This window comes from Stegodyphus dumicola, chromosome 7, assembly GCF_044657685.1.
Source record: "Stegodyphus dumicola isolate Sdum_Otavi_A_Nest chromosome 7, ASM4465768v1".
Taxonomy (NCBI): domain Eukaryota; kingdom Metazoa; phylum Arthropoda; class Arachnida; order Araneae; family Eresidae; genus Stegodyphus; species Stegodyphus dumicola.
In genome coordinates, this window is record NC_140774.1 from 159,533,223 (window position 1) to 159,551,121 (window position 17,899).

At 35.3% G+C, this 17,899-nt stretch overlaps 1 protein-coding gene across 1 annotated transcript; it reads left to right on the forward strand.

Annotated features, from left to right (window-relative positions):
* The first annotated feature begins 2,846 nt into the window (after positions 1–2,846).
* On the forward strand, positions 2,847–8,437 carry LOC118188400 (vesicular inhibitory amino acid transporter-like). The gene is made up of 2 exons (XM_085821444.1): positions 2,847–3,149; positions 7,268–8,437. Exons 1-2 carry the CDS (start codon positions 2,847–2,849, stop codon positions 8,435–8,437), a joined length of 1,473 nt encoding a protein of 490 aa, XP_085677570.1.
* The last annotated feature ends 9,462 nt before the right edge of the window (positions 8,438–17,899 follow it).

Below are 17,899 nucleotides of genomic sequence, written 5' to 3' on the forward strand. Positions count from 1 at the left end.
GTGAGTTCTAGAGACACTCACTTGTAGAGATTCTTTATGTTTCCTTTTATTGCTAATTTATTGCTTTTATTCCATAAAACATTTGAAAAGTGTACATTTAGCATCTGAATGGTTTGCCGTATAATAAGTTGTCGATTTGGTTCGATTGAATCTTAATTTATCCAAATCAAGAGCAGAGGACATAGCCATACTTTTCGTTTAATAGTTTCAAATCATCTGAGCGAAAGTTTTCAAAGTGTAGAGTGGATCACTTGTTACTTGTTCCTTCAATGAATGTTTCATTGATGTTTTTCACTGCAGCCACTAGTGAACTTCTAAATCTGAATTCGTAAAGTTATATCCAGCTCAACTGACTAAGTTTTCCTGATTGAGTTAATTTCGATAATATTCAAAGTTTAATGAAAGAAACAAATATTATAATTTTATCAGATTTCCCGTAGCTAATTATTCAATAATTCAATTTTACAAACTTTCGGTAGGTAATTGTTCCGATCTATTACTGTTTTATCGGTCATATCCAGCAGTTATTTTCACCATTTAACAGATATTAATTCTTTCGACCAGTTGTAAAGAACCCGGATTACAGCCACAAATATGATTCTACGTGGCTGATCGAGAATCACGCAGGGACGCATCAAACGAAAGCACACATGCTGTGAGTGTGTTATGACGTCACGCTTATCCATAACTGACGCTAAATCGCTCTGCTTGGCGATAATTCCACGGCTACAGGATAATACGTAAGTGCCGCTACAGATTATAATATCAAAACGTTTTGATATTCACATTTAGCTGTTTTAAAGTCTATTCATCATTGCAACATGGAACAACAGGATGTTGGCGTCTTCTTAGCAAATTCTGTTCTATTCGTGCGTAGGCATCTCGTCAGACTGTCAGTGTTCGTAACAAAATGTGTGAATCTTTTAAAATTCATTAGCAGATTTAGCATATTTAATATCGATATGAATCTAAAAACTGGATGTCTAAAAAGTATGCTTTAATGACGGTACGTAAATTTCGTTTTGTTTTCATTGCTCTACATTTGTAATAATTTCAATTTCGATTTTGTTTTGAATTGAAGAAATAGTACTGAAATATCGTCTTTGCACTTACTAGAATTCAAACCATAAAAACACAAACTAGATATAAAACGTAACTAAAATTATTAAAAGATATGTCTTGAAGTATAACTCTGATTTTCACGAAACGTAACCACAACTGTTTAGGAAGGTTTTAGAAATGCAAATATTTAAATATAATCAGCACAGCAAATAATTTTCAAAAGCTTACTCAACCGGTTCGAGTTACCAGGGCTTCTAGCCCTGCCCAACTAACAAATTCAAAAACATTCACCGAAACGAAATATTGCCCTCAAGTGAACTTCCAAAGAATAAAGATCTCTCTAGCGAGTTACTATAATTCTTCAACTAAACCACAAATTTGCTCGCTGTTCAAATACACAACTGTTTAAATACCACAACTGTTCAAATACACACAACTGTTCAAATACCACAATTGTTTAAATACCACAACTGTTCAAATAACACAACTCTTCAAATACACACAACTCTTCAAATACCACAACTGTTTGGGAAGGTTTTAGAAATGCAAATATTTAAATATAATCAGCACAGCAAATAATTTTCAAAGGCTTACTCAACCGGTTCGAGTTACCAGAGCTTCTAGCCCTGCCCAACTAACAAATTCAAAAACATTCACCGAAACGAAATATTGCCCTCAAGTGAACGTCCAAAGAATAAAGATCTCTCTAGCGAGTTACTATAATTCTTCAACTAAACCACAAATTTGCTCGCCGTTCAAATACACAACTGTTTAAATACCACAACTGTTCAAATACACACAACTGTTCAAATACCACAACTGTTCAACTAAACCACAAATTCGCTCGCCGTTCAAATACACAACTGTTTAAATACCACAACTGTTCAAATAACACAACTCTTCAAATACACACAACTGTTCAAATACCACAACTGTTTGGGAAGGTTTTAGAAATGCAAATATTTAAATATAATCAGCACAGCAAATAATTTTCAAAGGCTTACTCAACCGGTTCGAGTTACCAGAGCTTCTAGCCCTGCCCAACTATCAAATTCAAAAACATTCACCGAAACGAAATATTGCCCTCAAGTTAGCGTCCAAAGAATAAAGATCTCTTTAGCGAGTTACTATAATTCTTCAACTAAACCACAAATTCGCTCGCCGTTCAAATAGAATCTTATTTACATTTTGTTCATGACTATTTGAAGAAATAGAAGGTATAGGATCAAATTAACATAAAAAATGTGTGTTAGCTAAAATAAACCTCACATATTGATAAAACGAGGTAGAGAAAAGGGTGCTGAGCTTGCTGCATATTGCTATTTGAAGTTAAAGCAATAGTGTCAATTCATGTTTCTTAAGTACACACTTCATGTTTCTTAAGCACTTACGTTTCTAGAGACATTTTACTCCATATTCTGTTTAGGGACTAAAATATCAAACAACTTTGACATTTTACTTCATATTCTGTCTCTAGAAACATTCAATCAACGGATAACCTGAACAGTAAAAACTGTTTTGCTGTCCGAATTCATTTATATAGGTTAATGTTACCAGGCAGTTCAAATCGCAAATAGATTTTATGGTTGAATTGAGTGTAATTTTTTAGAGGTAAGAAGGGAACAAAACTTTATAGTTTTATAGTTTCTACAATCTTTCAAGCTTAACATATATTCTCGTTTCAGAAAACAGTTCGATGAAATAACATGACAGATGAAGGTTCTTGGAAGTTCTTTTCTTGAATAAGCATTGTAATGTAATCCTAATCCTTGCTCGAATTCGGAATGGCTAAAGTGATTTCCTGCCTATTGAAAAGTATCCGCTGTTGCCTTCCAAATTCGGGCGGAAGTGGATACGATTCGGAGCACGTCGCCAAGAATCCCAGCAACAAACCAGGAGTTGAATTATCATCTATTTGGTACATAGGAGAGTGGAAAGGTGTTGAAGACAAAGTAAGAAAGGTTTCAATCGCAGGTAGACCTCAGACAGCATGTACTGCTGAGAACAGAACTGAGAGAGAAATTAATCAAAATGATTCTGAGATTAATGAGTGGCAAGCTGGATGGAATATTGCTAATGTTATACAGGTAAACAGAAACTAATCCTTATAATCATATGCAATGTAGTCAATTTTAATATTTTAAAATTTTTATTGATATTAGCAGCTGAAGGTTCAGGTTTCCAGATAAATATATTTTATTTAAATTGCTTACATTGCCACTTATGCAAAACTGTATATTAAACTTCTCGTAAACTACTGTAACAAAATTCTTATAACTTGTAGGGTTTTTCAATCCTTTTGTCTAAGATGAACGTTGAACCTTATGAACTGTGTAGTGACTTACCGCCGACCTCAAATAGACTCAAGAAGGGTTAAAAAACCGTTTATTTCACTCAAATAAGAATATCAGTCGGCCCCTTTCTTAGGCTTTAACTCAAAATAAGAAACTAAACTATAACTAACTAAAGGAGACTTAGCCGAAGCTAACCACAAGTATCTAACGTAGTTGACCCTTAAATTAAACGAATTGCAGAATATCAAAAGGCACTTAATAATACGGACGAGCAATAACAACTTCAAGAGAGACTTACAGGAGGCAAACACGTGCTACTAAGGATTCCTAACTCTCTCTCTCTCTCTCACGAAGTAAGTTGAACCTTCCTTAAATACTTCTTCTGACTCATTTGTATTCAACACAATTCTAACAACTCATTCTAGCAGGGAGTTGTAAACGGAAACGAGAATTGCTAGGAAAGGAACTTTAAAATTAAAATAACTGTTATAAAATTAAAATATATCTTACAAACTGCCTCAGGGAAAATTATCAATAGTTTAGAAATCTGGCAAAATTAAGGTCTTTGCGTGACTACCAAGCAGTAGAGTCTAACCCTATTTTTGCCATAAAATTACTAACTAACCTAACCTCAGATGAATACAAGATTAGTGGAAATGCTGGTATTTTACAGCCTACTATGCAGATTCCTTCAAAATGACTAATTAATATAACTATTAACCTTAAAAACTCTAGAAACTTAAAAGACTTGGCTAAGATTCAGCCAGACCAACTACTTTATTGCGAAAGATAATGGTGTTATTGAAGAATAATGATCTTTTACTCGGAACACGGTGGCTTCGTAGATTTTAGTAACGTCCAAAGGAATTTTGACATTCTTCTAAATACAATCTGTCACAAAAAATATAGGCATTCAGAAGAAATCGAGCCAGAATTTCGATACTCGGTAGGAATGTAGTCTGGTAAGAGATATGCAAATGACTTAAAGTTCGACGTCAATGAGACAAGGGTAAGAGCGATATGCGCATATAAGATGCGCAGCTGAGGGAAATTCAAAGTGTGATTGCTCGTGCCGTAGGCCTATTCAAACGAATCTCTTGACTTAGATGGACGGTATTATGACTAGAGATGCCTCTAACACGTAAATGGCAGTGTGAGCAGTTGTCGGACTTTGAGAAGGGGGTATAGTTGACAAGTGTGAGCAGAGTCTGAACGGTTACTTAGACTATTCGGGTCTAGTCCAGGCTCTGCAACTATCCGGGGCAACACCTCATGAGGGCATACATTGATCCTGTACCATAATATATGCTTACATAGTTCGTAATGATATAGTAGACCTCAAAGAATCAGGTTGGTAAGAAGAGGCGTATCGGCCGCCACCTCGGTCGGAGCCATATGGTAGTTGCTCGGTGTTGGCGGCAGTGTTTCACGAAAGGGATAGTCTACCGTTGCGGAAGGTCAGAGTGTTCCAGGAACACAAATGAGCGCGAGGATCGCGCAATCATAAGAGCGTCCGTCCACTTCCGCACCAACAACGTCTCTAGCATCGATTCGATGTCGCTTAACATCTTTGAAGGCATCCGGTGGTATAAAAGGAAACTATTCGGAGATGTCTGGCCGATGCTAGTATATGCTGCCGACGTCCATTAAGAAGTCTACCACTCACCCCCACATCATACGGAATGTCGGTTGGATTTTGCCGAACTCGGGGAAGATGGAGTGTGACCGACAGGAGGCGTATGATCTTCAGTAATGAATCCTGATTCCATCTGAGTGCTGATGACCAACGCACACGCGTGTGGAGGCGGCCAGGCGAGTCGTCCGATCAGGCATTTGTTGACGAGCGGCATATGACGATTACATAAGTTGTGATAGTGTGGGGAGGGATTTTTTTGGGGGGACACAGGATCTTCTCTAGTCGTCCTTCAAGGCAGCATGATGGTTTGCGGTTACGTGGACGACATTTTAACGCCGGTTGTATTGCCTATGCTATCAAGTCTCCCAGATTCAATTTATTAGCAAAGCAACGCTCGTCCTTATACTACGCGACTCTTCCAACAATGTCTTCAAAGATATGACGTATTTCCATGGTCCACCAAATCACCAGACCTTTCGCCAATAGAACATGCTTGAAGATAACTGCAGCCGTCCCGTAATATCGGTCAATTAACTGTCAAGTGGCAATGATTATGGCATGATCATTCGCAGGGGTTATAGGTCACATATTTGATTCGATGCCACGCCGTATTTAGGTTTGTATAGCTAGCTGCCAGAGGTAGCTATATTTCTTACTGATTTCGAACCTTTCTCATGGCATAACTTCTTAATAAAACCTTCTTTTGTTTTGAATTAATTCTTTGTTTATATCCTCCTACACTACATACATGTTAAGTTTCATGATAGTAGTTCGTTTCCTTTCTGGGTGCATATATTTTTTGTGAGAGTGTGTTAATAAAGAAGAAATATAGGACTCCATAACTTGTTCAGTTGCAATGGAAACTACTGAAAGCGTTTTTCTGAGAATCAGAGGCCTCTTATATATACTAATGATTGAATGAAGGATAGGTACAGGCAGAAGCTTGGCCAGCACTTCTGTAGCATTATACTAGGTGACGGAGGTATTTCTGTTAGTTTTAAACTTCCATCCCAGTGTGGACTTCCGCGAAAGAACACCAGGAAGGCGGCCCGAGGATCCATCACTCTTCTTTCTCTATCACTAATCTATTAAGAGGATTTTGACTAGCAGTGTATTTGAAGAACTACCTTGTCACAGACATTATACGAGTACAAAAATCCGTCCCTTCTCCGGTATTCGAACCAGGGCTCTTAAGTACAGCAGTCAGCGTCATTAATCACTATCCCGTCTGGGCGACATACTGAAGAACATGGACATTGACGATGGAGATGGTGTACGCAGTAAACCTTTCTTCTTTCATAAAGTAGTAATGGTGAATTAGAAGCAATTCAAATGGTCTTGTTACAGCTTTGCTGTTGTAGAACTTCTTCATCCAAAGTCATGAATCTGCCCACCCTAGATCTGCCTTTCAGGTGCCTCGACAGAACTTAGAACTTGCAACTCAAAACATATGCCTGAGTGCTGAGATCTTGTGAATATTCTTATTCCCTCAATAAAAATATAGTGTGTGCATCTCATTTTGTAGTACAAGAAAGTAAGACTACAGATTTTCCTAACAAAGAAAAAACTCCAAAATCCAGAGATTTTATGAACTTTCATTCTATTGAGAGACTGATAAACATGAATTTAACAACATTCGTAAGTCCAGTTTGTGCGTAAAAGCTCCGGAAAGGTTTGCAATATTTCCTATGCAAAGGATCTTGTGCTACAGATGTCGCATCATTTCATCTTTGTACTACGTATATTGCGTCAATGCTCATCTCTTTTACATTAGATTCAGAAATCAACTACTCTGTGATCTTTGCGATTCAAGGCACCCAAAGACAAAAAACATTTGAACTCTTAATAGCTTTATTTCTGTTACGCACACAAGCCTGGGAGGCAAGACATCTAAAGGTTCAAGTGCTAAAAGTTAGAAATTTGTAAGTAATAACAAATATCATAATATGCATATGGATATAAGGATAAGCTAAATAATAACCTGCATAGCCTAAAATATTCGAAATTGATGCGTGACACTAAATATCATGAAATTTAATAACGTGACACTTAATAACATGAAAGTAAATAACATGACACTTAATAACAGGAAACTAAATAATGTGACACTTAATAACATGACAAAAAATGTAAAATGCTGTAGGTGGTTTTAACGTCAAAACTTGGAGTTCTCAAAGAAACAAGTAAACAACTTTTTCTCAAAATATTGTTTGTTTTTACAGTACATCATAAAAATTGCTCTTTGCTAATATTAAAACTTTTCTCTCATTCCTAGGGCATGTTCACTATGAGTTATCCTTATGCTATACGATATGGAGGTTTTTGGGCCATCTTTTCTATGATCGCCATTCCATACATAAGTTGCTACACGGGGAAAATCTTAGTTGCTTGCCTGTACGAGTTTAATGAGAGAGGACAGATGGAAAGAGTTAGAAACAGTTATGTTGATATCCCCCAGAGCTGTTTGGGAGAAAAATGTGGAAGCAAACTAATCAACGTGGCTCAAATTATTGAATTGCTCATGACATGCGTTATCTACATTGTTCTCTGCGGTGATCTCATGAATGGATCCTTTCCAGAAAGTCCAGTCGATCTGAAGTCGTGCATGATTATATCTGCTGTAATCTTACTTCCTTGTGCTTTCTTGAAGAAACTGACTGTTGTTTCGTGGCTGAGCTTCTGGTGCACGATGGCCTTCTTGCTCATCAATGTCATTGTTGTCGGATATTGCTTATTTCAATCACCAGAATGGCAGTGGTCTAAAATACAATTTAGAACAAATATATCTATGTTCCCTGTGACATTGGGAATAGTTGTTTCTAGTTACACGTCACAAATATTCCTTCCTACGTTGGAAGGTAACATGAAAGACAGATCCAAATTTCATTGTATGTTGAACTGGAGTTACATCTCTGCTGCTATCTTTAAAACTTTTTTCGCATTATTTACTTTCTTGACTTGGGGAGAAAAAACACAAGAGGTCATTACCAATAACTTGCCCACTGAAGGATTCAAGGCAACAGTCAATTTAATTCTCGTCGTAAAAGCTCTTTTATCATACCCACTGCAGTATTATATAGCCATCGAACTTCTGGAATCAGCTCTTTTTCAAGGGCAACCCAATACGTGGTTTCCGTCATGTTTCTCACAAAATGGACAAATCCGATTATGGGCTTCATGCCTTAAAGTACTTTTAGTTATCCTTACACTGATTTTAAGCGTTCTGATTCCACATTTCGCTTTGCTGATGGGATTTATAGGCAGTTTGACTGCTTCCATGCTGGCATTTGTGTTGCCTTGTTACTTTCACATGAAACTTAAATTCAATGCTATGAATCGATTTGAGATCGCTTGGGAAATATTTATCATATTCCTAGGAATCTTGTACAGCATTATTGGCTTATATTCTTCAACTAAAGAAATTATCTTTTCTTATAGGATTTAATTTCAAAACTGTTTTTACATAAAAGAAATTAAAAAAAAAAAAAAAAACTCGGAAACATAAAGATGAATTTTGAATACTTCTTTCCAATGCTAAGTAGTTCTGAATTAAATTTGAATTTCATCTTTTTCAAATTACTCCCCCTCTGTATTTATGTACTAAGCCAGCGCTTGCATCATGATTTGGATGCTTTCTCGGAGCTTTGAAATAAATGTTTGTGTGATTGGTTTAGAGATTACTGCTGAGTGTTTCTTACGAAGTTAAAATAGATTGAATGACACTGTCAAGAATTTCTCCTTGAAAGTAAAAAAAAAAAGGTCTGAGCGGTCAAATCTGGAAAGGCGATTGGGAACCATTACGAGTTCCATTTCCGCCAAAGCCTATTGTTTCTTTAAAGGCATGTCTTTAGAGGCCTGTTGTTTCTTTACTTTCCTTTCTTCAGCATTTTTAGGCTTCAGGTATTTGAGTATCTTTTTTTTTTAGACCTATTGCTCAGTCTCGTAATGTCTTTACTAATCGTATTGTGAAAAAACAGATCCCACCATTTCCCAGATGAGGTATTTTGACACAAATATCCTATCTTGATCCTCTCAGAAAGCTCATGCAACGCTTATTGGCTATTTGATCTCGGCAAAGTATTCTTTACTCACAGCCCCCTTCGTGTCATTCAAAACCATTAACATTATTTTTGTTGCTTTATTTTCCTCAGCGTTTTTAGCTTGAGGTATTTGAGGGTCTTTGTTTTGAGACTTATTGCTACGTCTCGGAGTCCTATATGAGAATGAAACTCACTGTTATGATTGGAGACATTTACTCAGTACACGGCAGTCGAGCCGATTTTCAGATGGTTGTAGATACATTTCATTATGAAGAGTTCTGATGAGGAGTATTTCAATCATAGTATAAACTCTGCGATCTGGACCTAACTGCAGAAAATATAAATATAAATAGCCATGAAGTCGCTGGAGATGAGATTCGTGTTTCAGAAAATACTGGAAAATAGCCGACTCATAACATTATTTGCATGAGTAGAAAAGAAAAAAGTATTTTTAATGCAAGGAATTATTTGCTGGCTAATTTTCCGCTCGATAAGGATCGCTAAATTTGATTTTCTGGCGTTATAAAATCCATCAAAATATCTCAGACTTTAAACGTTCCTATCAAATTTTATCATATGAGGGTCTAACGATTTGCGTTTATTTTCAAAATGAGCATAAAGTTTTACAATGTATAAATATAGGGAGTGAAGCATTACATGAAAAGTTAAGACTTCATAATTTTTACAAACCCAAACATTTTTCAAAATTGACTTTTTAATTTGAAAAATGCCAAATTATGAATATTTGCGTCATTTAAAACATGTTTGTGATTGGAAGTATATGTGTACGAGCAGCAATATCGAGAATAAAGGCCACATAAAGACTTTTGCTTTTACAGCTTTTGTCCAGAATGTTTATAGACAAAGACTATAATTAGAAGCGGAGTTATTATTTATAAATTAGATTCGCAGCAGGTGGTACGGTTGACTACAGCTCTTCTGGTGTTCCTGAAAATGTTTCAGCAAGACCCCGCCAACAGATAGGGCGGCGGGTAGTAACACGTGTTTGTAGCGGTATTGTGTTCTCAGCGACGTGAATGTGCAGCTTAAAATTTATTTAAAATATATCTGCTTCTAAGAATGGTTATTTTCATTTGCTGCAATGTTTTAACAAGAGTCTCGTAACAACACAACGGGCATAATAATATATAAATAGAGAAGTGTACTGTGCTGAGAAAATGTACCACACATAGCGTCGCTTAATATTATGAAAGACAATCAGCAAACAACTCGATGCATGAGATATATGATTGGGTATAAACTTAGAGGCTACTACCAAGATGTTTTTAAAGTAAATTTCCTTCCTGGACTAAAAGCCAGTGGATTAGAAAGTAGGATGCTGCAGCTATATAGAAAATTTTAACTAAAGTTTAGATAATGATCAACTTTAACTATTGTTTGACAGCTATACGGTGCTTTGACATTTTCGTAATTTTTATGGAATTTAAGGCCCTTTAAGCTGATATTTAATCAGTCATATTGCTTCAGTAGGAGTTTTCTAATTTGCATCTAAAAATCTGATTGGTGGAAACATGGAAGTTACATTTTTCAAAACATTTATATATGTGTTGTTAATGACAAAGATGATGACAATTTATGCATTTAAAAAATGTTTACAGTTGCTGCAATATACAGAACCCTTGTGGCATTTAATTAAGACTTCGTTAAAATTTTTTGTAATGTTTACTGGTTATTATAATGATAAAATATGACTTCAGATTTATTCGTAAATATCAGAAAGTCCAGTAGTAAATAATGAATGTTCTTAATAAAGGAATTAAAACTTATTTTTAAATATTTAATGGTATTTGAAGGTTATCACAACGATAATACTTGATTTCAAACTGATCTGGAAACATCATAGTAGCATTCTAATTAATAGACTTATACAGCAAAACTGGTTCGAAATCTTTAATGATGTTTACAGTTCATCGCTAAAGCAAGATTACAAGTTTGTTTGAAAATATTAGAGAATTCAACAGTAGATTCCGAATAATGGGCTGAAGTACTTGGAATAATGGAAATTTCTGAGCATGATCATGAGCACTACAATCATCATTCTGCAAAGAAAAAATAAAAGTAGAAATTAAGTTTTTAATGTCGACAGCAATATAATGTATTTTTAGAATAAATATTTTCACCCTCATCTTATATCTGCTTGAATATCCTTTATGGAAAAGGAAAGCTGGGTTTTGGCGTTGGGTCATAGACATAGTCCCTCATGTACGTTGTTTTCCACTGTAGTGTCTCTCGACATCGCTGAATTCCGGGTACTGTAGTGGAAAAAAATGGCAAAATGGCAAGTTATCTGACCATTTTGTAATTAAAAACAACAAGAAAATAATTAAACTAATTAGTAATGCCAGTTCTTGCAAGTTTTATGAATATAGTTTGTAGAGACATTAGGTATTTTCGGAAGCAAGCAAGATGAAAAATGAGCAACGCCTTCGCCGGGAATCAAACCATGGACCTCTGGAATACGCGCCCAGCGTGCAGACCACTACACCACGAAGGCAAGCAAGGAAGGCGGGAGAAATACCTTATAAGGTTTTTAAGTGAAAATAAATAAAATAAGAAATTTATATGTAAATTTTTAGTTTATAACAGAAAAGCTACCGGAAAACACTGAATTCTGGGAAATTGAAATAACTATTTTAAATATTTTCAGTTCTCTAATACAAATTTCAGTAATATAAGCAATACCGGACGCAGTGGCCATTCCTGCAGTCTGTGACTTTAGAATAAGCACTTCCAAGGTCGTAGCGACCCTTTCCTGATTTACAACCGTAATGTGTGTCGTCGTCACCGCACAGAGAGAATCATTTAGCAAATTAAGAGTAGTCTACCTTTATTTAACAGCAGACGTTGCCGTGGTTAAGAGTCCTGGTTTGGGGTGGGGGAGAACTACCCCAAACCAGAAGTACATTATTCTATGGTTCTTCAGTATTACATTTTAAAATAGACTTAAGAATAATTTTCAGACTCTTCTAACGTATAGTCTGACTGTAGTACTTTTGTTCTAGATGTGATACTAAATTGTAGATTTTCAGTGCTGTAGTACATTTATTATCAGATCTAGTATTTTTTCCCTTTTGAGTTATAAAAATGAAAGTAACACGATAGAATTTAATTAATTCATTCATACTTCTTAAGTATAGTAAAATATGGTTTTACAAACCAAGTAAGTTTTGATTGCAAAACCTTAAGGCACAGCTTTTCTTAATATTAAATATTTTCTTTTAATATTCTACAAAAAATTTGAGTCACACTTTCTCTTAATGTTCATTCTACCAAAAATCTAAAATTAGATTGCTAATTTTAATTAAATATCTTTGTTAATCGAATGAATCATTTTCTTTAATTAAATAATCGTTAATTAATTTAATTAACTATCTTCGTAAATTCAATACCTTTGTTAATTAAATATCTTCGTTTCTTAATCGTTCTTCTTTTAATTTCATTAATAGAAACGAAATGTTTCAGGAAATTTTAATGCGTTACAAATCCCACCAACTGAAAGATAAATTCATCTGACAATGCTCAATTATGCTCGTATCACAATGCTTAGTTATACTTTAGTGTATATTTAGAATGAGAGGGGAAGTTCTTTCAAAACATGTTTACATGAAACGGTTTCTTTGGTAGCATAAACTAGCATCAAATTCCTAACAGACTTGGAGCGAATTATGGCTTCTTGAAGGCTTTAGATACACTGGTGTGCAAAAATTAAGGACGAGACGGTTTTTTTCAATATAACTTTGTACAAAAGCTTTCCAAATCAACACGTTTAATACCGTAAGATCCCCAATACGTAAGGACATGAGTAATGTAAGCAACACTTACTAAAAGAGAAATCAGAGGGATAAAAAAAGCTTTATTGAAAAAGTAGCATGGAGCGCAATGCGACTGAAGGCCGAAACATCCCTGTGATGGGTGTCCAGCAAGAAACATCCGGTCTTTAATAGGGGATATGATCTCCCCTGACTGCTAGGCAGGTTTCCCAGCGTCTGCCCATGCTGAGAATGAGGGTGTCAATGAGTTGTTGAGGCATTGCTGCCCATTCGTCTTGCAGCGCCAATGGAAGCTCCAAAATCGTTACTGGTGGTAAGGTACGAGCTGCCAAGCGTCTGCCTAGAAAATCCCATACATGCTCGATGGGATTGAGATCCGTAGATCATGCCGGCCAATCTATGCTTTGCTAAGTTAGTACTCTGGCTTTAGCCATTTTGCTAATTAAGCTAAACTGCGCGATTAAAGTTTTAGCTAATGCTTAATTAAGCCAGTTATTGTAGCCTCCAGCTGCGAACCGAGTTTAATTTGTAAATTCAATTTTTTGTCATTTAATACCTGCAAGTGGCGGAGTTTTTGATTGCTAAGTACAAGTTGCGCGTTTGTTAAGTTCAATTTTTATATAAAAAGGTTATTTGAAATCTTATTGGCCCTTTGTAGAACTTTCACAAATATAGCCGTAACTCACCTGTTACTTTAGTAGGGTTTTAAAGACTTTAAACTCTATTTAGAAAAGATAGTACCCTACAACTTACAAAAAAGGATGTTAACTAATATCTCATTCAACGTGTTCTGTCTTCTTCAGTCTAGAAGCTAAAGTAGCCAGATTTATGACATGATATAATAAAACGTGAGTAATAAATTCTACGTCCGAAATCGCTTAATTTTAGATTACTCTGTTTTAAGCTTTCAAAAATCTCTATTGGTTCAGGCTTCAATGATAGGCAAAATGTTATTAAACAAGAATAATACGGAAAGTTTCACCCAACCAGGTCCAATGCTTGTTAATATATCCAAAGGTTCTTCAGTAGTAGTGTCCATTAAAGAGGTGGCATCTTCGTCCCACGCATGACATCTGCAATGGCTTTTCTGAAAGTTGTTTCCTGGAATGTAAATAAGTCAAATTAAGATATGATTCTGGTATTCTGCTGCACTCAGAATTTGTCTCAAAATATAAGGTAAGACAAAACGAATAATCTCCATGTAAATGATTAAAGTAAGTAATTTAATTGGCACATATTTAACGATTGTTACGACTTAACTCACTTGTCTGATAGGAACAGTAGATTAAGTCCACGACGTCCATGGCGGCCATGAGCGCAAATGTTGCGTCTATCGTTGATCCATGCTTTAGGCACCTTATAAGTGACAATACGAATTCGCCCAGCTCCGTCGTCAGTTCTGAAAAAGAATCTGTCGAGAGGATGCATCTGAGAGTATTCCAACCATTTCCCTTTCGCCAGCTTTCGAGAAAACGTTCGGCTCGAGAGTATTTTAAATGCCTTCTTACTGTAAAGACATACACTTAGAGACGGTCTTTCTAGGAATTTCTTGCCGTGTCCCGTATAGTCACTCAATGGTCTATTTCAACTAATTCAAGGTAAAGCACATCCTACGCGACCGCATGCGTAATGAAGAGTTTAACTTCATCAAAGTCAGATATCATTAATGCCACCAAGAAAATATCTTTAATCCATACTATCCCCAGAAATAGTTAAAAAGAGTAAGAATTTGGAGGCTAATTTGGAGAATGCATGAGGACTGCATTCTTGGTTGTGCCTTTGATTTGCAGATTGGATATATGAAATCCGAAAAAAAAGGGATGTCGCATTGAGTATTGTAAGATACTGCATGAACCTGGATAGTTAGAATTCAGTTTCATTTATCACAAAAAATAGGCACCAGTTACATTGCTTTCTACTACTGTTTGTTACAGAGGAATTCTTCATTTATTTATCTTGTATTATTAAAATCGTGAAAACTGATGAAAGTCAAACTTTATTGAGTAAAATAGAAAAGAGGCAGCATAATATTGACTTATCATTTTATTTTTGTTAGTTAAGTACCAGAATAGTCACAAGATGCATTTGCTGTATACCCGACTTGACCACTTTGATCAGTTTCTGTTATGATTGACAAGGAAAATTTTATCATTTTGTAATATCAGCTACATCTGCAACTTTTTTATGCCCCGATGATTATTGTCGTCGCACTTTAACTAGAACTCCAAAAACACAGACAAGAAGTAAAATTTGACCGAAATATTTATTTAATTTATACCACCACTTGTAATACAACTAAAATTTAACAAAAACATCCATCGCTATTTGTACAACTTAACAGTAATTTCAAATGATAATCAACCTGGCTCCAGATATTGCAACTCCTAGTTTTATGAGCAAACAGTTTTTAAAAATATTAACACTAAACTTAAATTGGCACCTAAGCAGACTTAAGATTTTAACTGCTTTCTAACATAATCTTATCTCTAAATTACACATTCACTCGTTATTTAAACTCACTTGCATTCTGGCAAAGGCTGACGGAAGAACTAGAAAGTAGAGAAAAGAATTAACATAAAAATAGTATTTTAGTTAAAATAAAATTATAGGTCTAAAATAAAATAAACCTACAGGTGTAAATACTAATTAAATCCCCTTTAGACCCTATTACACGGACAAGCAAATTATCCTTCCGTCTGAAAATGTACGACATAAGTCAAAAAGACTTATGAAGATTTTAAATAAATCCTTTTTATTAAAACTTGAACTGACCAGAAGCACAACTTGTGCACACAATCAAAATTACTTCACTTGCGGGTATTAAAATAACGTAAAAATTATTTTATAATTTAAAAGTTATCGTAGGTAGACAATACAAAATTGGTTCTGACTAAACGGGCTCAAACTTTAAAGCCGCTTTTTAACTTCAGCTGGCAAATGGCTAACGCCAGAATATTAACTGGCAGAGCTGGGCGATATAAATGTAAAGTTGCGAACATCTGTGCCAGAAGTTCTGTATCTTATCAAGCATTTACAACCTTCGCCTTAATTAGATGTAAATTAAATTTGGATCCGTGAGAGCTAATGAAGGAAGAAGTTATAGTACAGATCAAAATCACAAAAACTGGTTAATCAACGTCAAATATGTCATGAACCTTACTGAATTCCATCCCCAAAAACATCTTTTTATGCAGAATCGCATTTCAAAGGCATAATACTCGGAAAAACAACGATTTTTGCCGTTGGATTTTCAAATGCGTTTTTAAGCACTTTGAAGAAATATATCTTCTAAATGATAATTTATTAACCTGTTGAGAACTTTTTTGTTACCTCGGTATATCTGTTATCGGTTATCAATATATCAACTCTCAAAGGAGAAAGTAAGTAAAGCTTAATAAGTATGCAGACGTTTAATGATAATACAGACGTTCCCCACCTTACGAACAAGTTACGTTCCGAACGACCGTTCGTACCATGAATTAATTCGTAAAATAATTAAGATACAATAACAGGCCGAACAAATGTTAATTTAGAAGTCAAAAAACAAAAATCAGCGTTATATTTTCAAATTTTCACAGGACTAGTTTCGATGGTTTTACCGAACCATCATCCTCAGTGAAAATATAACGCTGATTTTTGTTGTTTGACTTCTAAATTAATAATTCGTAAAATGTTGCTAAATTCCTTACGCGTGTCTCTTGACAATATTCGTGAAATAAGAGCTATAAACAGCATCAATTAAAAATTAAAAATACTAAAACAAATAAGTAATACATTTTAAATTTTAAATACAGAGTACACGATAAATAAAAAAATGATCATTACATAAATAATTATTTTGCTAGACAGTAACTATCTTGTATGTTGTCTTTGAAGCATGTATGGATGCAGTGAAGATGAGGCCTAGTAGATCTTTACATGGGTGGGGGTGAATCAACATGAGACTAATTTCTGAAAACTCATTGATAAGTAAAGAGGACTTGTGATGACGAGATTGTATGAGAAGAAGTGGTAGGAATTTGCATGTTAGACAACCTGATCCACCCGCTGTAAGAGTGAGGTTATATTAGGCGGTAAAAACACAACTTTAGCATCGAGATGGAAATCATCTACATGTTGTGGATGCCCATGCGCATTATCTAAAGTCAGGAGACTAATTGAAAGGAATTCCTTTCCTCTGGCAGTATAATTTCGCCTCTATGATGAGGTGATGAAAGAACGTCTCCTCAAATATTGCTAACGCCACCAAGTCTTTTCATTATTCATCCATGTTAGAGGCAGTGAGCTTTTATGTATGTTTATCAGTGTCTTAAGATTAAATACACAATGAACTAATAAGGGCTTCATATTAACGACTCAAGCAATTTAAAGTTTATTTTCTGTTCGACGCCAAACAAATTTCAGAGAACAGGTTTCTTCGTATCTGTGAAAGTTCGTAAAACGGGAAGCCTCTGTATATATTTTATACGTAATAGTATAAAATGTTCAAGATTATGCAAATAAAAATGACTTTCAGTGTTCCAGTTGTTAAGATTATGACTATATAAGGCAATATACAGTGCTATCCCAATCACCGATCATATAACCTACTGGTCGTTAAGCAATTACTGTTATTCCATGCAGCTTAATTCAGATGTTACGATAATTAAATAAATTGTTTATCTTAGTTACAAGCAGAGCAAACGCTATGCTTTTCGCCGCTTGGTGCAAACTCCGCAACTGCAAAATTCTGCCGCCCGTTTCCTTTCCAAATTCTAAAAAATTTGCCGCCCGTTGCAGTCGCACCGGTTGCGCATGCTCTGGCGCTGGCTTTGACAGGCGTCATCTTCTCCCCAGGAGTGATTTCTAGATCGTTGCAGAAAACTCCAAAAACTTCATATCGTTCCGATTTTTGTTTCAAATAAATTTTCTGTTATATATATATTTTTTTTTTTTCGAATTCGTAAAAAACATATAATTTATTACTCTCATCCCCCGATTTCTTGTTTCTAAACGATAGTGAGAAAATACAAATTGTTTCAAAAGAAGTCTAAAAATTTCAGATCATAAATAACACTCTTGGAAGGCAGACGAAGA